This window comes from Sphaeramia orbicularis, chromosome 16 (assembly GCF_902148855.1).
Source record: "Sphaeramia orbicularis chromosome 16, fSphaOr1.1, whole genome shotgun sequence".
NCBI classification, from domain to species: Eukaryota; Metazoa; Chordata; class Actinopteri; order Kurtiformes; family Apogonidae; genus Sphaeramia; species Sphaeramia orbicularis.
In genome coordinates this window covers 33,278,515-33,300,278 of record NC_043972.1, presented here as the reverse complement: position 1 = coordinate 33,300,278, position 21,764 = coordinate 33,278,515, and the positions used below count along the sequence as shown (strand labels likewise).

Here is a 21,764-nt window from a genome sequence, read left to right as displayed (position 1 = left end):
TTGAATGTACAAGGCCAATCCTGCTCACTAAGTAAATATGAAAGGTAAAAGTGGATAAAGATAGTAGGACTCACTTGATCTGAAAGTGAAGTGAAGGCAAGTAAAGGAGGCAAAAAATGTCAGTATTTTTGGTCCCCACTGAGATTCAACAAAGATCCACAAAAATTTTTTTCTAAAGCATTTATTGTTATACCATGTCTAACACATTACCTTCATCTTCTTAATGGAGTAAAACAAACAAGACCAGTGATCAACTAAAAGTTTTAAAGTAGATCTTAAAAAAGTTATTAATGGTAAAATAATAATATACTCCTGGGAGGTAAAGCTCTACAGTGATGGACCAGCTGCCCCTACAACTTTATTTTCTCCTCCATACAGCTTTTATCATCTCCCTCTACTGGAGAACAAATGCCGTAAAGTCTGACCTCATCAAACCTTGTACGAAAATTCTTCTCCGCTTTTCTGGTCACATTACGGTAATGACGCAATGCATTGTGGGATAGACAATAATATGGAAGCGGCTGCAGCGAGCATGTTGGAAACTCAATAACATTTACTTTAACTGTTACAGATTCACATGAGGATTTAACTGATTGATTGTCACGAAAATAACAAACTGTCACAGGACTGTTAATAGTGGTTGAAACAGGTAATGTTGACATTACTGACTTTGAATTAACATGCTAGCTAAAGCTAATGCTAAGGGTCATTGGTGAGAAGAAAACCAACGAAGCTCGCTTGTTTATGTTAGAAACGGGCATGTAACAGATAATAGTAAACCCAGAAACTGTCCATGCACCACATTATAATGTATACTTCTATGTAGAAGTTAACAGGTTTGGTTTTATCGTAGATATCCTCGGACATGTCAGTGCTGGGAGGTTTACTGAGAGCTGGCTCATCCTTCTGTCAGTCTGCTGGGACTCTGCTCCACACGGCCAGGACCATCTCTACTGGTGAGTACCCCTACTGGATCATCTAATGGACAACATATGTTATTTTATACCATGTGGATAATAGGGGTTGTGTTTTTACATGAATACAGTGCCAGTGTCTTTTGATAACCATGTGTAACAAGAATACACGTGATGTAACTGGCCATTTTTTTCATGTTAATTCTAATCTTTGGTTGTCACTGTGCAAAATCATCTTTGTGCAGAGTTTGACATTGTCAGGATGTTTTTCTCTGCTCATCTAAAATTTCAAGTCAAGTGGCAGACTAGCACACAAGATTTGTAACAAATTTTCTGGAGCTAAGATCTTAGCTCTATTGCACTTTGCAACTATTACTGCATAAAATATGATCTGAAAATCTTGAAGTCATCACTACTTCTGTATATTTAGGAAAACTGGAACATCTCTATGACCATTTAGATTCGAATTTACATGGATTAAAAGGGTGGAGGACATATTAAAGGGCTTCAAAAAGTTTGTGGAAAAAGAACATAGCTTTAACATGGTTTAAATGGCATGACCCTCAGTTGTACACAGATGGATGTAAAGGCTGGTATCAACGCTTGCAGAAGAGTACTGACCTAGATGGAGCATATGTTAAGGAATAAACATCGTAACTCAACCTATTTTTTCCAACTGTCCTTTTCTACAATCTTTTTGAAGCCCCCTTGTATTAACCTTTTTTGATGATATACCACATTAGGCTAAATTTATTACTTAACACAAAGTACATTTATTACATCTTATACCTTTACTGGAAGGGATCTTAATTTAAGATAGCCTATGTTAGAACAGGAAAAGTAAAAAACTAAATCACACCACAAAAACACACCATAAATAAAACATTATTAAACTATATATAAATAGATGAAATGCTAGTAAGCAGGAAAAAACACTACTAGGTAAATTGAAACTAGAAAGGTGACAAAATGTGCCTCATGTAAAGACTGATTTTTTTTTTTTTTTTGTATTATATTTTTTATTCTCTTAATTTATTGTTATAGTTTAGTTTAGTTTATTTCAGACACAATACAAAACATATGGAGAAAAATAACAATAATAATAATAATAATAATAATAATAATAATAAACAATACACAAATAAAAAATCAAATAATAGAAATCAAATAATAGAAAAAAAGAACAACTGTTGTGCCTGAAAGGGAGTAGGAAGAAGCCACTGCTTATCCAGTCCTACCCCCTGATTCCAGTCCTCAGACTGTTAGTGCTTAATCACTTGATATATAACATAAATTGTGATTATCCATAAACACACCCCTACAAACCTATACACCCATACAGTCACATACACATATATATATATATATATATATATATATATACACCAGTTTATCTCAACAGCTTTACACCAACACACGTCTGCACACACACACACACACACACACACATACACACACACACATACACACACACACACACACACACACCATACAATATAACAACCTGACAATCCAAATAATGATCACACCCTTCCTTGAGCCAGATATTGTAAAAATTGCTGTCATGTTATCAGAAGAGCTAAGAAAATTACCATACATTATGCAAAGCTAAATGCATTGCCTGTATATGGTTAGTTTTTTCCTGACCAATACTGATAATGAAACATACTATATTTAATTAACAATAAATAAGAAAAATAGTGTTGAAAAATCTTGTTTATCTGTTGTACTGTATTTCCATCATGATGACAGAAGTGAAGGGCATTTTAACCATGTTTTCACCATTAGACTCAAACTATTACGTGTTTTTATTACATCTCATGCCATGACTGGAAGGATTCTTTAGCTTAAAGTGCTCATATTTTGCTAAGCCCACTTTTATTAGTCTTTGGTACATTTATTTGTGTATTTGGACCCTAATAGTTCAAAAAGTTTAAATTTGAACCCTCCAGGTGCTGCAAAGCTATCTTTATATTAATTTTGGCAAAAATTGAGTGGATTTCTACAACCCGTTTTAATTCCTGCTGAATTTGTTACGTCTATAACTAGTTATGTCATGACATTTGCACATATAAGGTCAAGACTTATGACAAACATTTCTCCGAGTACACCATAATTGTTTGTCGGCAGCAGAGGTTGTAGTCCATACTCAAAATATGTCCAAATTTCGAGCCGATTACCTAAAATGTTCAGTTGTTGGTTTAATGGGACAGAGCAGCAGTCAACAACCTGAAGGGGGTGGGACGTGAAGTGGCTCATGTGCATTTCAAGGGCCAGTGCTCAAAACGACCTTTCTGGTGTCATTACTCAGAAATAGGGTTGAAGATGGACCTGTGGAGTTTAATTAATGAAGAATTCAGACCCAAGCATAACATTTACAGTTTATGTAGATCACAAGGAAATGTTTTAAAATGCATAATTCTATTTTAAAAAAAAAACAGCAAAATATCACTTCTTTAAGGGATGTTAGAGCAGGAAAAGCAAAAGAATGAATAAGGATACAAAAAATACAACACAAATAAAACATTGTAAAACTACTTATAAGTAGATGAAGTGCAAGTAAGCAAGGTTTGTACTCTACTGCCCTGTGTATGAATTGTGCTATACAAATAAATCTGCCTTGCCTTTCCTTACTGGATGTTTTTGCATAGCAGTAAACTAAACATACCTCATGAAAGCTGATATTCGTTGCTATAAATTTTGTCACAATATCTAGAATGTGTAAAGAGAATGGCTATTAACAGTTTTCTAGTGATACATTCATTGCAAGGAAGTGGTTTGTTTTTTATGACAATAGAGGAAAGGTAACAGGAAAATCTTGATAAATTAACAATTGATATTTTGCTGTATTCTGTTAAGAAATGGTAAACTGACCAATCACTGAAATTTTTAGTTAATTTTCTGTCTGGAACCTGCTTGATTTGATTTTTCTCTGCGTGAGTTATAGTATAGTACAGGGGTGTCCAATCCTGGTCCTTGAGAGATACTGTCCTGCATGTTTTAGACGTATCCCTCTTCCAACACACCTGATTCAAATGATCAGCCTATCATCAAGCTCTGCAGAAGACTGATAATGACCAGGATTGGACACCCCTGGTATAGTACCTACAAGAGATGTTCACGTGCTCAGTACTGACTTCAGATAATGTGCTGCCCTCAGGTACCTGCTGCCAGATCAGAATGCATGCAATCCCACAGCCGAAAAAGGTTGACCGGTGGACTGAAAAGAGGAGTATGTTTGGGGTTTATGATAACATCGGCATCTTAGGTAAGTGTCTCCAACCCAAACTCTGAACACTTCAGCTGCACATTCAATAAAGTTTCCCAGTTGTAGATATCCTAGTTGTGTTTTTTTTTCCTGAGTTGCTGAGTTATGGATATACAGTAACACACTTTTCACCAACTAAAGATCCCTACATTTCACAATCCACTTTGAGGAACCCGATCTTCTCACTTTGTGTCTGCAGGTGATTTCAAGGCTCATCCCCGGGACCTCATTGTGGCCCCCTGCTGGCTGAAGGGCTTCAAAGGTAATGAACTGCAGCGACTAATTAGGAAAAAGAAGATGGTGGGAGACAGGATGATGACTCAGGACAGACACAACCTGGAGAAGAGGATCCGCTTTCTGTATCGACGCTTCAACCGTTACGGGAAACACAGATAACGTGGAACTGAAGTAATCTGCCAATGAGGACTGTTGGATCTACTGTGTGGGTTCATCCTGTCAGTGCTGTATGTTATCATGTTTTCTATGTTAAATGCTTACAAAGAGGCGAACTGTGTGTTTAGGAGCAACCGATTTCTTGTATTATTTTTGTTGATTGTATTTACCAACTGACAAACATAATACATGATATAAAAATCCTAAAAATACATTCTGGGAGTTGATGTGAAATTATTCCTTTTTTTTTCTTTTTTTACCAGCACTGCTTATTTTCTCTGTATCCAATGACAAATGGTTTAATGGTTATCAAACATGTTCCAAATCCACATCTTTAGGGAATCCAGACATTCAGATCTGATTAATGCTGAAGATCTGACAGGCCTGTAACAGTACAGTGTCAGGGATCAGTGCAGGTCAGTCACACCAAACTAGAATACAGACCTCCCAAATAATGTTAAAGCGTTTAGGGCCTTTCTGCAAACTGTAGGCACTCAAGTTAAAGGATAATGATGGACCACAAGACAAAGGAAAAACTTTCATTTGTGCTCAACCCTCAAAGACCTCAATAGCAGCATCTACTGATCTAAGATGTCTAATAACTGTTGAAGCACTAATCCTATTAGTACATGTAAATAATTGAGGTAAAGTGCAGTTTCTCATCTTTTCATTGCTGTCAGATTTGTGAATAGTGAATGAGGCACCCTCTGCAACATTGATTCAGTAGTAAAACCCAGGTGATAGTGGTTGGATACACTTGTTTTTATATTTAAATAATATGTTTTGTTGAAAAAGTCACTTTTTCCTCAGTTTTCTCTGTTTTGATAAAATCTTTGAATTTACTCTGAGCTTTTATGAACATGTACATCACAGGTGTCAAATATACGGCCCAGGGGCCAAAACTGGCCCGCCAAAGGGTCCAATCCGGCCCCTAGGATGAACTTGTGAAATGAAAAAATGACACTCAAGATATTAACAGTCAATGGTTTTACTGTAGGGCCCATATAAAGCCCTACTTTAGTCTCAAGTGGGTCAGATCAGTAAAATACTACCATAAAAACATACAAATAATGACAATTCCAACATTTTCCTCTGTTTTAGTGTAAAAAAGTGAAATTAGATGAAAATGTGTAAATTTACAAACTAGCCTTTCACAAAAAAAAAAAAAAAAAAAAACTGGAAATGTCCTAAGAGAAGTAAGTGCAATATTACCAATATTCTGCCAGTTACTAAAATAGTTTGTGTATTTTGCAGATCTATTGTGATCTGTAAGTTGTGATGCACATTTACAAATGATAAGCAGAAGCACAATATATTTAAAATTGCACTTATTTTTCTTAATAAATGTCAGTTTTTTCATGGTTGTTCATGTTATTCACATTTTTAAAAGGACAGTTTATAGATGTAAACGTTTCCATAATGTAATTTGACTTTTTTCACTATAAAACACATTGAAATGTTTGAAGTTGGCATTATTTATATATCATTATGCTATTACTTTACTGGTCCGGCCCACTTCAGATCATACTGGGAGGATATGGCCCCTGAACTAAAATGAGTTTGACACCCCTGATGTACATGATCATTGAATGAAATATCAGAAAATACCTGATTTCTTAAATATACCTATATGCAAAGGGTAACATAATAAATGGTAGGTTCAAAGGAAAAAAATAATTCAGAAGTTGCCACAAAACTAGCTCTTGTTCTTTAAGTGTTAATGCTTGGTTTGTTATTTATTGTGAAACTAGTTAAGGTTTTACTGGTTATTGAAACAACTAAATGGAGACATTTGCAACTTTTGGTAATGAAAACCAAAAAATAAAAACATGAACTTTTATTCTTTCTTTATTCATGTTCTTCATTCTCAGCTCCTTTTTTTTCCAGGACATTTTCCCTCATTAATAGTCTTAGTGCTATAGGCTTCATCTGAAATTTCCACAGTTACACATCAAATGGAAATGAAGTGATGATGGTGGTGGTGGGGGTTCTAAGGCAGAGATAAAACAAGAGCTTTAGCACAGGGAAATGTGATACATAAGGAGTAGGAGGGAGAAACTGGGAGAATCCCAGGCCAGGGAGGAAACAGTCGAGTCAACACTCTGTAGGCTTCTACTGTACCGCAGTGTCGTCCTGCCGCCCTATCCGACACAGAGCTGCAGTACTGCAAAGTGTGGAGGGAGAGAGGGGAGGGGAGGGAGAGGAGAGGAGGGGGGTACCGCACTGTCGTTACGAGTCCAAGTGGAGAAGGCAGGAGGAGAGACGCATTATTGCAGTAGCCTACACTGAGCCATAACACACAACACGGACGAAACTATAGCGCACTTCCCTGAAGACGCACTAGGCGGGGGTGACGGAAACCAGACGAAAAGAGACACAACCGAATTCTCATGACTGGACTTTTTCTGCTTTAATTTTGAAATTGCACGCATTTGCCAGCAGCTTTTAGAAGAGGCAACTCCGGAGCCAGCCAATCAGTGGTGCGTGTGAGCATCCAGAGCGGCTGTAAAAGGACTCAGCATCACTTGGAGGAGCTGCAGGCAGCACCGCACGAAGCTCAGCATCCCCGGATTTCCCAGGAAACGGATTATATTTCAGAAGTACTTTTTTTCTCTTGAGGCCTCATCGCTCCCTTCTCCACTTCTCGCTTCTGTAGTTGTGTCACACAGTGCGTTCTCAGCCGGCCCGTGTCTGGGTATTGCGGTACTTTGACTTGCGGTATAAATGCATCGGTAGAAGATCAGCTCCACTGCGCCAAGACCCTCCGCCTCTTGTTTACTCTTAGCCTGGCACTTTAACACTTTACTAATTGAAATTTGGGACTTTTAACTGGAGCTGTGCCTCGACAAACCTCTTCTCTTTTTGTGTGATCTTGCTGTTTTTTTTGGGTTTTTTTTTCTTGCGTACTCCTACTTCAGACCCTCCCTCCCCAGCCCATCACCCCTCCTCCGCTGCCCGTGAGTCACTTCAAACAGCTGCATAGAAGATGTAAGTATTAATGCGCATTTTCTACCGCGATCTTTTTCACTGATTGGTGTTAAAATATCTGGACAGATTTATGTCTTTGGTTCAGGTTTTTTTCTTTGTATGTGCATGGGGTTTTCTGCAGGACTGGACGATTTTGCTGACGCAAGTAAAAATTTCTGTCACAGCATCACTAAATTATACATTCAGAGGTTGGCTGCTGTCACTCTTCAGCAGAACTAAACTGAACCTCTTGAATTATTTTACATCAGGATTAAAAGAGTCTTAGTTTATTTCAGTCTAATCTTGTAAGTCACAAAAACTGCCTTTGTTTCACCTCATATGAGCTGCTTTAGATTTGTCCTCCAGCTGTGACTCTGAAACTGTCCACAAGGCTGAGTCAGTCACTACCCCCCAACCCCCCATCAGGATGCTTTGTTTGTTCAGTTTTAAGCCTCCTGTACCCATTCCATCTTTCCTTTCCCCTTTCCCTCACATCATCCATCCATTCCTCTTTCACAGGAGTTTCCTTCACATTTTTCCTCAGTCCATCCCAACTCTTCACCTCTATTTTCCTCTCACATCTTCTCTCTCATTATTCTTGGTCTGACAGCTGTGGGCAGAACTTTGTGTCTCGCTTCCCATCTGTGGCCTATTTTCTTCCTTGCTATTGCACCCTCTTTACTTCATTCTATCGGATTACAATCACCTGCTTCCTCTCTTTTTTTATTTACATTACATTTCACATTTCATCCCTCTATTCCTCCTCCTGAAAAGCCTCTCCACACTTCATCTCCCTCTAGATTAAAGTGCACTTTACATACCAGAACGTGCATCAATTATCAAGTGGTCTACGTTACTCTCATCTCATTCCTCCCTCTTCAGGTCTGCCCCAGATGCTGCCCCCCCAGCTGGAGCCCCCGGTGCTCCAGGAGCCCCAGGTGCAGATGGAGCCCCAGCTGGTCCACCTGCAGCACCACCCAATACCTCCAGCAACCGCAGGCTACAGCAGACACAAGCTCAAGTAGAAGAGGTGAGCTACACCAGGCCATGACAGGATGGTTGGCAAGGCTTTGATTTCCATGCAAAGCATCAGTAGTATTAAAGTTAATATAAGGAAACACATCAGAATCAGGAAGAAGAGAATATGTTAAATTCTGGGTTGTTTCTGTATTAAACTATGTACCAGGCTTCTGTTTGTATTACAATTTCTGGCTGATAGACTGTGTCGACCCCCTTTGCTCATCTTCACACCACTGAAAAAATGCTTTCTCATCCTGGCTGCTGTGGGCTAGGTGGTGGATATTATGCGGGTGAATGTGGACAAGGTTTTGGAAAGGGACCAGAAGCTTTCAGAGCTGGATGACAGAGCGGACGCTCTCCAAGCTGGAGCCTCCCAGTTTGAAAGCTGTGCAGCCAAGCTAAAGAACAAGTACTGGTGGAAGAACTGCAAGGTAGGCACATTACTACAGATACATCACTGCCACTGACAGAGACTCACAACCTAATTTGACTTAACAATATACCTTATCATATCCTGGATGGTGCAATGATTGATAGTATGCTTAAAGAAGTAATAGACAGTTCAATGTAAGTGTGACTTGAATTTTCTGCATTTTTATTAGAAATGATTAAACCCTATTTGAGGCTGTGCTGTTTTGGGGAAACACATCCCGTTCTGTTATACACACCAGTTTCTTAATGAGCTGCTGCACAGATTCTTCAAGAAAGATGACAAAAAAGTCTGTTATTGTAGAGTTTTCGCTACAGATTCAGCAACACTAAAGAGATCGCATAACCACCGTAAATATGTGAAATAGTTCTGGGTGCCTTTGTGTGTACTACGCTCAGTGTCAAATGTCTTTTCTCAGATGATGATCATGATGGGGATCATTGGAGTCATTGTGGTTGGAATAATATTCTGTGAGTACATTTCTGAGATACATACAGTTTCTTTTTAACCCTCTAACTGGTTCACATATGTTTTTTTCATGGATATATATCATTATTATGGATCATCTGTATGTTGACTGATGTTTTTTCAGCAGTGACACACAGCAATGTGGAGAAAAAGATCATTTACATCTGTGTTATTAGTGAAAATATGTTAATATTATTGTTATTTCTGCTCAAACAAATCCATTAGTGTTCTTTAACATTAATGACTGCTAATTATACTAAAGTATTTATATAATTTTAACAGTTCAACTCTAGACGTCCCACATAAACTCTAGTACTGTTATATAGGAGAGCTAATGTCACTGTGTTTTGTGTTTTTGGCTGTGATGCAGTGCCAGATCCATTAAACTAATGATGTCCTCTCCTCTCTCCTTCACTCATAGTGTACTTCTTCTACTGATCTCCGCCCATCACTACAGATGGATACGGACTTGAGAATGATAAGAGAGGGAAGAGAAAAAAAAGAAACTCAAGCGCCACTCCTCTTCTATTCGTCTCCTTCTCCTCCTCCCTCTCTTCACGGTCTTCCATCAAACCATCTTGCACTTATACATGACAGTAGTGTTTATAGGTGTCTCTGCTCTCTTTTGTCCCTCTTTCCCTCCCTTCTTGTTGCTTTCTTCCACTGCTCTGAAGTCTCACTCACTCTCTCTGGTCTCTGCACCTCATGTATTATTGAAGGAAGCAGCAGGCCTAGTGTAAGCGGAAGAAAGAAAGGGATGGTGGGAGGGAGAAAATCCTTGTGACACAGGAACACACAGGGCTAGGCCCGTTGAACGGAGCTGAGAGCGTACACTGTACAGACAGTGAATGTGTGCCGGGGGGATTGAACAAGAGTTTGCAGTCCTTTCTATCTCAGATGCGCCAAAGCTTGTTCATATCACCTTTTTTGAGAGTCCTACATTTGTAAATTGATACTGATGTACTGAACTAACAGTCTTTTTGTCCCATCTGCTGCCATCATTGCTAATTACTAACATAATGTCATGGTTCGCTTAAGATTAAGATAATTTTTGTTGAATGTGCGTGTGTATTTGTGATCCCAAGCACTGTAGGCAATAGCTTTTTCCAAGTTTAGCTGATAGGCTTTATTTAGTTATCATTTAGTTATTACTTTCCTCTCTACCTTTCTCTCACTTAGTCTCTGCAAAGTTCAGTAAAGGAAGAGTTAGAAAAAAAAATAGCAAAAGAGAAAGAGATGAGAAGGAAAGGAAGAAGTGATTCGGGGAAAGCCGATGAGAGTAAGTTAAAGTTCATTCTGCTTCGTTTGTACCTGGGGTTTTGTGCCACAGGTGGTGACATAGAGATCGTGTTATTCTTAGTGGGAAATTAAGACAAGCAGCCTCCAACAGACAATCTCCTGTAAACATGAACTGACCGCTCTGGAAGGTCTTTTAACTCTGACTTGGACAGAGTCACAGCCATAGACAGATGAATGTGTAGCGTCGCACTGTATAAAAATGTCCACTTGTTTTGGGTGTTACGATGACAGGATGTTTAAGTTGAACGTTTGTCCAAAAAGCAGGAAAAGGACCTGTTTTAGCAACGTTAGAGCGACCTGGCCCTCCCTGTCACTCACATAAATACAGACTCACCTGTCACCCGCGGTATGGTAAAGACAAATGAAATGTTCGTTTCTAACTTGCATGGCCAACAGTGTCCATAGTTTTGCCTATTTGTGTGACCTGTGTATCTGCCATTTCTGAATCTAACTGCCGATTGTACATTTTTTTGTCAGTGGTTTAAAGGACCTGTGTATAATGTCTTTCTGACTTGATAATTACTGCTTATGCAATGCAATGCTGCTCAGATTTTGTTAAATTCACTTGCTTTTTAGACAGAGATGATTTCAACCACTACTACAGCAACTATAGTGACCTGTTAAAACATGTAGTACAGTAAGAGTAGAACTATAGTACATCTGTCAGATTATGCTCCTGAAATGTGTTTATAAATTCTTTCAGGTTTTTTTTTTTTTCTTTTTGAAGGGGGTTGTTGGATATAAAAAAAAAAAGTAAATTTTCCTCTCACTGGACTGATTTTGAGAGTTGATAAAATTCTGAAAATATGAACAACCTTATGTGCAACATGTAGCGGTTAATCAACACTGGAGATAGGAGAAGCTGTTTTGTGACTTACAACCCGAACATCCAGTATGAAATGCAACTGGACTTGTGAAAACAAATGCATGCTTACCACTTTTGCTGATGCCAATAAAGAAATCATGAACATAACTGTGTGGTGTCCCTGTAAGATCTCATTTGTACAAGTCATCATCATCATTTTTGTTCATATTCAAGAAAACCAGTTCAACTGAACACTGAAAACAAACTCATGTTAACCCCACAAATGTAATAAACCACAAACATAATAAAAATTTGCAGCTTTTAACAAATGTAATAGCAGTCGCCTACCACAAACGTAATACCCCATTTTCCCAGTGTGATCCTACCCACTCTATTGTTTTCATAATCATATCCAGACATTTTATTTACATGGTTCAAACATAGGCTTCTATTATGCTTAATGAGAATAAATAATATCCAGTTCATACTGAAGCTTTTATAACAAAACCTTTATAACATTTTTACCCATTCTCTTTTGTTCCTCCACTTGTATTTATAATTAAACACCTATTTATCTGTAATTAGTACCATGAGGTGTAACTGCAACATTTCCTCATTCTAAAAAGGCAAAGGACAAGAATAAATGGGAACAAAAATAAACATGAATGAATATACAGTACATACATGCCTGACTTAAATGTATGTGATGTACTGATTTATTACATTTGTGGGAAGTTATTACAATTTTGGAAACTGAAGATTTTTACCGTCCCACAAATGTAATAAATCCCCACAAAAGTAATAATTATTACATTTGTGGGAAATGAGGTATTACATTTGTGGTAGGCAACTGTTATTACATTTGTGGGATTATTACGTTAAAAGCTGCAAATTTTCATTATGTTTGTGGGGTTAACAACTTAGGATAACTGTACATTGTTATATTTTATAGATAAAAATGCTTTTCCTCTGTCTATAACATCAGGGTGATAGAGATGATGCCTGTTAACAATACTTTGCAAAACTGTAAATTTACTTTGTTTATAGGAGGAACATCAACAGAGCTTCCATTAGTCAAAATAAAAAATGTATAGTGTTGCCCTTAAAGTTGAAATAATTTTGTTTTTAGACAGATTCCTCTTTCTTTATTCCTATTTATACACATCAGTAATCACCTTTGACCAGCTGCAATGATTACATACAAAGTCCCAGTTACACTTTATCTATCAATAATAAATCACATTATCACAATCATTTCATGAGAAGAGGAGGTAAAAATATTTTATTCCAACTTCATGGGCAACAGTGTATTATTATTCATTATGTCAAATCGATTAAATGTAGCTTTATTGTTTATTGATAAAAGAAAATTACAAAACCCAAGCAGCGGGATCACACAGTCACACAAAGAGACAAGACAGAGAATAAATACACACATTACATTTAAAAAAGTACCAATGAGTACAGTATTGAAAATAAACCCTTTTCAAACATGAACATTTCAGAGACTTACAAATAAAAACACATGAATAGAATGAGAAATCCATGGCTCAGTTTCCCATTTTAAACAGATCAGTGGAAAAATTAATTGCATTTCACACAATGTGGCGTTGTGAAGAGTTGAAACCCTGGATTAGACTGAATCTGAAGTATGCTGCTAATCCTCAATGTGTGTTCAGTTAATGACATAAGGCTACTCACTATCAGTCGCTCTTATTTTTTCATGATTTAATAAACTGTAAAGACTTCTAGGATGGGTGACATCCTAATCAATACATAAAAGTTTTTAGGAACTGACACTTCACATCAAATTTACATAATACAGTACTTAATACACACTATGACAGTACTAATGAACTCTGAGGGTCCACATATTGACTTGTTTTGACTTACTGTCTGGAGCATATGAGATCGCTATCTGTCCCCCACCCCCCAAAAAAGCTGCATATTCATCATGAGCAGATGAATGTGTTTGATGCCAAATAAAGGTGATTTAGTTTGTAGCATCAGCCACAAATATAAGCTCCTCCTCTAAACCCCTAAAAGCAACAATTTTTTAAGGCAATAAATTAAACACAGGTAATAAAATACCATATGCTCCCAAAACTATATTCTTCATATCAACAGAAGGCCATAAAAGTTGAAAGATCCAGTCCATGTTTTAACGAAATTAATAATAATAAACATCTAAAGCCCAATTCACACAAGACTGGTATAACCTGTGGACATCTGGTGATTTGGAAATTAACCCCTTTATCTGTGTTTCATGTTTTATGTTCATGCAAGATAAGCAAAGTCTCTTTTTTACTGCATCATTTACAAAATATTCCTACTCTACACTGTCATGCATGTCATCCATCCCATCATCTTTTGAGACTTCACTGTTTTGAATGATTTAAGTTTGCTCTGCTGAGTCTCAATGTTATATTACATCACAAATCACCAATAAAATACTTCTAAAACTTTTATTTGTCTACTCCAGTGCAGCTACCATAGCCCTCAGGCAGGAAGTAGGCTGAAACAAAAAAAATGTTAAAAAGATGTTGATTTGTATGTGACTAATACATTGATCAGCCATAAAATTATGACCATTGACAGATAAAGTGGTGTTAATTTGTTTATCTCATTTACAATAGGACCTGTCAGTGTAACCCTAACCCTAACCCTAATCCTAACCCATTGGGCCGCAAATGAACATTTAGCTCTAGAAGTCAGTGTTAGAAACAGCAAAATGAGCAAATCAGGATAGAACTTGTTCAGCCAAATCACTGAGATCTTGTTGCTTATTTCCAGTGTAAAATGGTTAGTGCCAACCAAAAGTATCTAAAGAACAACCGGATCTCAACCAATCCAGCATCTATGGAATCAGAACATTATTACCACCTGTCTAATACTGTGTAGGTTCCTGTTTTTCCACAAAAACAGCTCTGACCCCAGGCCTAGACTCCACCAGACCTCTGAAGGTGTGCTGTGGTATGTGGACCAAGACCTTAGCAGCAGAACCCTGAAGTCCTGGAAGTAGAGAGGTGGACCTCCATGGATCAGATTTATTTGTCCAACACTCACAGATGCTCCATTCGTCTGATACTCGGATGTCTTTCCTTAGTCCGTTTTTGGTCGGTACTAATCTCTGCAGACCAGGAACAAACAACAAGACCTGCAGTTGTGGAGATGTTCTCACCCAGTCACTACTGTTACAATATGGACCTGGTCAAAGTCACTCAGTTCCTTACGTTGCCCATTTTGCTGATTCCAACACGTCAGCTTCATAGACCAAATGTTCACTTGCTGCTTCATACATCCAACCCAGTGAAAGGAACCATTGTAATGAAATAATCAATACTAGTACCACTTCCACTTCTACTGTCAGTGACTGTAGTGTTATGACTGATCAGTGTATTATCCCAGGACTGCTGTATTTGCTGAAATAGGGAAGGTCATCTGCAGGAGACTTTTTACTTTATAAATTACAGACATGACAGATTCACACAGGATTACGATCACAGACGACCTCCGCCTTTATGATAAATTTCCAGAGGTCCACAGGTTAATACTAGACCCATGTGAGTTGGGCTTAAGGCTCTTATTTAAGTCACATGATATACTTCTCATCTCTGCACCTACTTCATGACCTGATAGAAGAAAAGAACAGTGACGACCAGGAAACCCACAAACCACCAGTAGGAATCTGTGGAGTCAGAAACACACGAAACAGGTTAGGATTTGTATAAGGACGAGACATAGCCAGTCAGCCAAGGGTACTTTCAACATTGTACTAGGGATGTAACGATGTGAAAATTTCATATCCCGGTTATTGTGACCAAAATTATTACGGTTATCATTATTATCACGGTATTGTTGAAATGTGCTCGAAATGTTCAAAAAGTTCTTGTCTTATACACAACCTGAAATAATTTAACCAAGTTGTATTTTGAAAAAAAAAAAAAAAAAGAAACAAAAAAACCCCTCCAAATAAAATAATAGGCACAATGTACTTTCTGTTGGCAGAAACATTCAAATATTGACATGTAAACATCAAACATACAAATGTGCATTAAAGATGGCACCTTATAGCCACTGTTTGACCATTTTCCATATCAAGTTTGTGTTAAAAGTGCGGTAATCAAACATCGTTATCATGATAATTAGAATTTAAACAGTAATACTAACCGTCGGGAATTTTACCATGGTTTATCGTTATACCGGTAATCGTTACATCCCTACATTGTACTAATACTTTAAATATAAATTAAATACTGTTTCTGCAAAAACATATCTATTTGGGCTCATTATTTTGTATTTTTAATTTAAATGGCCACAAGATTTACACATATCTCAGTCATGGGATATGTGAAATATTAATCTTATTTCTATTTTGGAAATGAATTGAATGAATTTGGTAATGTTCTTTATCCAAATAAAAATTCCAGACTTTTTAAAAACTGCTATTTTTTTTACCCAAGACCTTGACTCTGTACTTTTATACTTGCATGTCTACTTTTTTGGTTGAGATGTCCCTGTTGTGTGTAGTAGAAAAGTTCATTTTAATAAATGTATCAATGCATGAATGCATAATTCACAGTAAATTGTATTTTACTTATAGAAATGTTTTCTAAACATATGAAAATCACAAAAGTGCATTGATATCACACAAAAAAGTTTCACTAGAATCATTCCAGTACCGACCGGTTGGTGAAATCATATCAAGTTTTTATGTTTTCCTCATGTATTTCTTATCTTACAAGATTATGTGCCTTTGAGCATACTCTAAAATTTGACTGAGAGAAATTTTTTTCCATACTTTATTAAGACTTTCACACAAAATTCCAAACTTTTTAAGACTTTCAAGACCTGTGCCAGCACCCTGCACAAAGCACACATACTGCACATACCTGGTTCTGGGCTTTCTACAACCACGCTCACAGAGACATGGGTGTCCAAGGCTGGGTGGGACACCACACAGATGATTTTGGTTCCAGGTGTGATGCTGGGGGGAATGGTGAGGTGAGATGACAGGGAGAACGTCCCATCACCGTGCTGTCGATGGCTAGACAGAGAGCCCTGATGTGGAAAGACTGTCGGCTCTGTGTCCGTAGGCGCCAGGGAAAACCACTCCATCTGAAACAAAGAAAGAACAAGTCTGCATAATTAGCACTTATTGTGATATTTACTGAAATGTCGTTTTTACTGAAATGTAGAATACGAAGCAACAGATTAAATGCATGCAATTTATGAAGTATAACCCCGAATAACACAACATTTTTGCTTTATTTGAGAAATCAACTTAGATGTTGCCTTAGATATTTTGTGGTATTGAATGACTGTTATAAAAAGAAGGCTGTAAAAGTTCACATTAACACATATAAAACTGGAGTTAGGAACCTGAGCATCCAGTGGGTAGTATTTACTGCTGTGGCAGCTCAGTGTCTGGGGTGAATTTGTCTTCAAAACCAGCTTCTCCTCTGACAGAGAAACTTGAGGTGGTTCTGACAGTAGAAGTAAAATGAAAAGAAAGTGACACTGTAAATAAAAAAACAAACAAACAAAAAACTCCCAGAAGACATACTGTGGACTTTCCTGAACTCAGAGGTCCGATTAACAAGGAAAAACTTACGGATTACATGGAGTTGAATCACCTGCTGGCAATGAAAGTTGCCAGTGTTGACAGTACAGATGTAGGACCCCTCGTCTACAACCTTCAGGTGGGTCAGAGACAAAGAGGCGTTACCCTTGTCGACCACCTGGACCACATCCAGGCTTGAGCCCCTCCTCTCAGCATGGACTGAAAAATCAGAGGATTTATTTGACTTTTAAAGAATACCACAGTCTGTATCATCTTCCTTCCGTCTGTATGCATGTTTTACATAGTTTTGCACTGAACAGAGGCAGTGACAGAATCAGTCTATGATATTAAGTGGCATGTAAACATGAAGTTGTAGATTAACCCTCGCCTCACCCTCTTACAGTGACCACAAAAATGGCAAAATTCTTAGTCACTATTTGTGTTTAGTTAATAGGACATTAAGTCTGACATGATGCTAGGATAGGATGAGACTCTACACAATTTTATTTACCTTATTACATCAGTTTATATTTATAAATATGATAAAATTCTAAGTATACCATAAAATTGAAGTTTTTATTGACAGTCAAATGACTTAGTGTCATAAAAAAACTAAGACCACGGTCAGTGTTTGGTGAAATTCACCACACCATCCTTAATCTTACCAGATATCATGATTTAGAGATTTATTTAACTGTAAAATACAGTGTGTCCTAATGTAAGACAATCTGTTCTGTTACTCTGAGAACCACCAGAGGAGAAACATCCTTACAGATTAAAATCACTTTAAAGATGGATCATCATTGACACAAGACTCACCCACTGTGCTTCCTTCTACATCATCCAGCTTTGTCTTCATCTCCAGGACTTTCCGTCCTCTTCCTCTGTGCTGCAGTCGCCACTCGATGCCCATTTCCTGTGCAAGAGGTGTGTCCTTCTGCTTGAAGCCACAGTGGAGTACTGCATCACCTCTCAGCGGTGCAGAAACAGCTTTTACATGGCTGAACACCAGGAATATCACTAAGGGCCAGAGAAACAACACAACGACAGAGGAAATGAACGGAGAAGGATGTTCTTGTGTACATAACAAAACAGTAAAAAGGTTCTTCTGATTTAAAAATCTGAATCTCACCCTCAGTTAATAAAGTTCCTGTCTCACTGAGCGGCAGACCCAGTTTGTTTTGTATCAGAGTCTTTTGGTCTTTCTGTACTGTTAAAGTCTGCAGGATCAATGCAGTATTAAACTCAACTCCCTCCACATTTAGAGACACCATGAAATAGGCTGGATCTGAACCATCCTGAGATCCACGAGGGGTGTACCGGCTCATTTCACACATCACTTCCTGCTCGTTGCAGTCTGCATGGAGCAACACTTCGGAGTTAGGAATCTTAGGTGATGAAACTGCCACAAAGGGATGAGAGGATAAGTTCAGGTTAGTTGTGTACAAGGCTGCAGTGTTACACTGATGTTCATTCATAAATAACAATATCTCATCTGTTAAACTTCACTGTTTGCATGTTTATTGTCTAATTATTGTCTCCTCAACCCCCTGCAGTTTACTGTTATATTCTACATCTATAGTTATATTGTTTAGTGTTTATAGGTTATAGTTCTATTCTATTCTATTTTTTTTATACTTTTTGATATTTTTTTTCTGCCATGTTCACTTTGCACCGTGGGGCCTTAGCCTTAGAGTCTTGCAATTTCAGTTTTCTGTATGCGATGTACATATGGCAAAAACTGACAATAAAACTGACTTTGACTTTGATAAAGAAGTGTGGGTAAACCTTTAGCCTCGAAGATGATGAGATCTGGATCAGGGACAGAAGGTGGAACAAAGGGAGTGAGCGTTTCAAGCGATTCATCAGATGCTACAGCAACGTCCTTAAAGACAAGAGTGGCTGGAGTCCTGGTGAAGAGGCCGCCACCGCCCAGTCCGCCCCCCTCCTCCACCAGGCTGCAGGAAAGCACCACATCTGCAACCCCATCAGCTGACAGACAAAGGCCGGTTAGTACAAAAGAAAAACAAACACATCATCATTCTTACTGACTGTGAAAGTAATGGAGGTTACCTTTAACTTACTGGAAATTCCATATCTTTTATATTAGCTGCTAAAATATACAAAGAATAATATTGATTCCTGATATTTTCCTCTTGTAAAGTTTAACAAAGATAAAGTCCTGAGTTTGTTCATTCATTCATTCAAAGCAAATTGTTGTTCATTTCTTGATGAATAACTTTAGAACTATCCAGTTTAAACCCACTTAGGTACTGAGTCCGTTCAGTTATTTCTTTATTATTGCTGCAATTATTATTTAACTTTATATTTGCCTGTCGTCAAACATTGTTGTACACCTGCTGTAAAAGGATTAACCCATAAAGACCCAAACAGTCACTGGCGACCAAAACCATCTACTGATGGAAACTGTCTAATACCGGTTGATCCACTAATTTTATCAATCCAAGTCAATAATTGGTGTAAAATGTAGTTATTCATCTTTTCATGGTCATCAGATATGACCCATTTGGACGTTCAGAGGCTCCATAGTGAACGTGGAAACACGATCATCTTCTACAACATTGATTCATCAGTAAAACCCATGGAGTTGGATCAATGACAGTAGATGGAGACACTGGACTTATGTTCAATTAATGACAGATTTTAAAGAAAAAGTCAGTTTTTCTTCAGTTTTCTCTGGTTTGATATAATAACCTTTGAGTTTACTCTGAGCTTGTATGAACATCTGCATGATCAGTAAATTAAATATGGGGAAAATACCTGATAATCACTTAAAAAACATAAAATCCAGAGGATAATTTTATAATAAATGGTAATAAATTAATTAAGAAATACAAAATATAGAGAAAAATTCATTTGGGAACTGACAAAGAAGTAGCACTGGGTCATTGTGGGTTAAAAGAATCAAGGACATGAATTAACAGGAAGTGTACAAAAATGTCACTATATTATTTTGCATGAAATGTAAAACACGACTATTTTTTCACCATCCTGGAGAAATGGAATTCACACACAGTAAGAAACCTATCTCAAACAACAGGCTATACTGATCGTAGCAATCCAAGTAAATTATTGACAGCATAAATATGCGTTTATCAATGGACGTTGCAGCACTCACCCTTATACTCACCGTAAACGCACATCATGAAACATCCACATAAAACGACCACAAACATCATCGTAGATTAACACGTAAACGTTTGGGCAACATAAAACTGCACAAAAGTGAAACAGCTGAACTGAGTAAGTTTACTTTCACTTTTGATTTCATTTACAACGGAAAATCATTTTGTACCAACCGAAATAATTTAACATTTTAAGCATTTATTCAAAACCTGGGCAAGACTAAAGCTATTGTTATAATAATCCGTAATATCTGAGAACTAATTACGGATCGTATAAGCAGACGCTGTAGGTCGCTGCTGGGCGCATGCGCAGTGACAGTAAAGGCAGCAGATAAGCGTCCCGTGGAATTGAAGCAAAGAAACACGCACCGAATACACAAAGTTTCAAAAGGAACATTTTTACACAAAATTGCCACTCAGAAACCCAGCTTTGTGGTCTTTAAATCTTACTTCAAATCCTGCCTTGACACACTTGAATTTTAACCCTAAAGCTGTGAAGACTAAAGCCTTAATGACGAATTTAAGTATTAATTAATTAATTAATTAATTTATTTATTTATTATTATTATTATTATTATTATTATTATTATTATTATTATTATTATTATTATCTCTTCTTGTTTGTTCCTTTACTTTTATTTATTTAATTTACTTACCTATATATGTATTTATATTTAATTTCTTCCTGCCTCACCTCGAGCATTATGTTTTCTCCATGCCATGTTCTGTTCTATGTGTATATGATATTATGTAAATAAAGTATGAGAAAAAAAAAAAAAAAAAAAAAAACAACCCAAAAACATTTATACATAATCCTTTTCCTTCAGAGGCTATTTAATAATCCATCGCATTTCCAAACAGACTGTGCCATTTTCACCTTGTAGCGATTTATTTTTATTACTTAAAAATGTTCCCTGTTAAATTATTGTGGGTTACATGAGTCCAAATCGAGTAGAACTGAGGGAATCTGGACTACACATGTCTGCACAGTTTTAAGTCCATGGGAAACTGTGCAGACATGTAGAACAACCTCCATTCTTACTGGCTGAAGTGGTGGGTTACCTGTGCAGAGGTCAGGTCTGGAGTTTTATTAGGAGGACCTGGGTAGAGGGATGACAAGAGATCTCTCCGCCTGGATCCCACCCACCTGATCTGATCTCTGCTTTAGTGAACCCACCACTTCAGTCAGTAAGAATGGAGGTTGTTCTATTCAGAATCAGAATACTTTATTATTAACTCTGTTTCGTATTCTGAGGTGAGAGGAATTCTATTGGAAGGACCTGAGAAGAGGCATTACTTGTGATTCTTCATCTCAGGTTTCAGTAAAATTCCTTTCAGCAGTCATTCCTCTCTACAGGTGTTTGCTGTCAACAACACACATGAGCCACCCCTGTACAGGTGGTAGCATTTGTTTGTATTTAAATTGTTAATATGCAGTGACTGTTGGTAGAAAATGTAACGTCTCTATGATTTGGGCTCATTTGCAATTTT

General features: G+C 37.5%; 3 protein-coding genes across 3 annotated transcripts; 2 read left to right on the top strand and 1 right to left on the bottom strand.

Moving 5' to 3' along the window:
• The first annotated feature begins 482 nt into the window (after positions 1-482).
• Positions 483-4,799, top strand: mrpl51 (mitochondrial ribosomal protein L51). The gene is made up of 4 exons (XM_030158963.1): positions 483-649; positions 854-956; positions 4,075-4,182; positions 4,382-4,799. The coding sequence occupies exons 2-4, from the start codon at positions 866-868 to the stop codon at positions 4,576-4,578; spliced, it is 396 nt and encodes a 131-aa protein (XP_030014823.1). The 5' UTR covers positions 483-649; positions 854-865; the 3' UTR covers positions 4,579-4,799.
• A 2,005-nt stretch (positions 4,800-6,804) lies between these two features.
• Positions 6,805-11,736, top strand: LOC115435759 (synaptobrevin-like). The gene is made up of 5 exons (XM_030158370.1): positions 6,805-7,563; positions 8,425-8,572; positions 8,835-8,993; positions 9,411-9,462; positions 9,882-11,736. Coding segments are annotated over exons 1-5 (378 nt in total). The 5' UTR covers positions 6,805-7,561; the 3' UTR covers positions 9,899-11,736.
• Positions 11,737-14,500: 2,764 nt separating this feature from the next.
• tapbpl (TAP binding protein like) lies at positions 14,501-20,571 on the bottom strand. Its single transcript, XM_030157167.1, has 8 exons — positions 20,279-20,571; positions 18,916-19,119; positions 18,260-18,529; positions 17,947-18,147; positions 17,179-17,346; positions 16,947-17,050; positions 16,457-16,682; positions 14,501-15,252 (listed from the first exon to the last, which is right to left on the bottom strand). Exons 1-8 carry the CDS (start codon positions 20,325-20,327, stop codon positions 15,185-15,187), a joined length of 1,290 nt encoding a protein of 429 aa, XP_030013027.1. The 5' UTR covers positions 20,328-20,571; the 3' UTR covers positions 14,501-15,184.
• Between the last annotated feature and the right edge of the window lie 1,193 nt (positions 20,572-21,764).

Bases quoted from the DNA above. Each gene is read 5' to 3' on its own strand.
- mrpl51 (XM_030158963.1), top strand. From the start codon at position 866: ATGTCAGTGCTGGGAGGTTTACTGAGAGCTGGCTCATCCTTCTGTCAG. The intron at 957-4,074 runs GTGAGTACCCCT...TGCTGCCCTCAG, and splicing joins GGCCAGGACCATCTCTACTG to GTACCTGCTGCCAGATCAGA. The intron at 4,183-4,381 runs GTAAGTGTCTCC...TTGTGTCTGCAG, and splicing joins TGATAACATCGGCATCTTAG to GTGATTTCAAGGCTCATCCC.
- LOC115435759 (XM_030158370.1), top strand. The intron at 8,573-8,834 runs GTGAGCTACACC...GCTGTGGGCTAG, and splicing joins CACAAGCTCAAGTAGAAGAG to GTGGTGGATATTATGCGGGT. The intron at 8,994-9,410 runs GTAGGCACATTA...GTCTTTTCTCAG, and splicing joins ACTGGTGGAAGAACTGCAAG to ATGATGATCATGATGGGGAT.
- tapbpl (XM_030157167.1), bottom strand. From the start codon at position 20,327: ATGATGTTTGTGGTCGTTTTATGTGGATGTTTCATGATGTGCGTTTAC. The intron at 17,347-17,946 runs GTGAGTCTTGTG...CTGATTTTTCAG, and splicing joins TGTAGAAGGAAGCACAGTGG to TCCATGCTGAGAGGAGGGGC. The intron at 15,253-16,456 runs GTATGTGCAGTA...CTGACTCCACAG, and splicing joins TGTAGAAAGCCCAGAACCAG to ATTCCTACTGGTGGTTTGTG.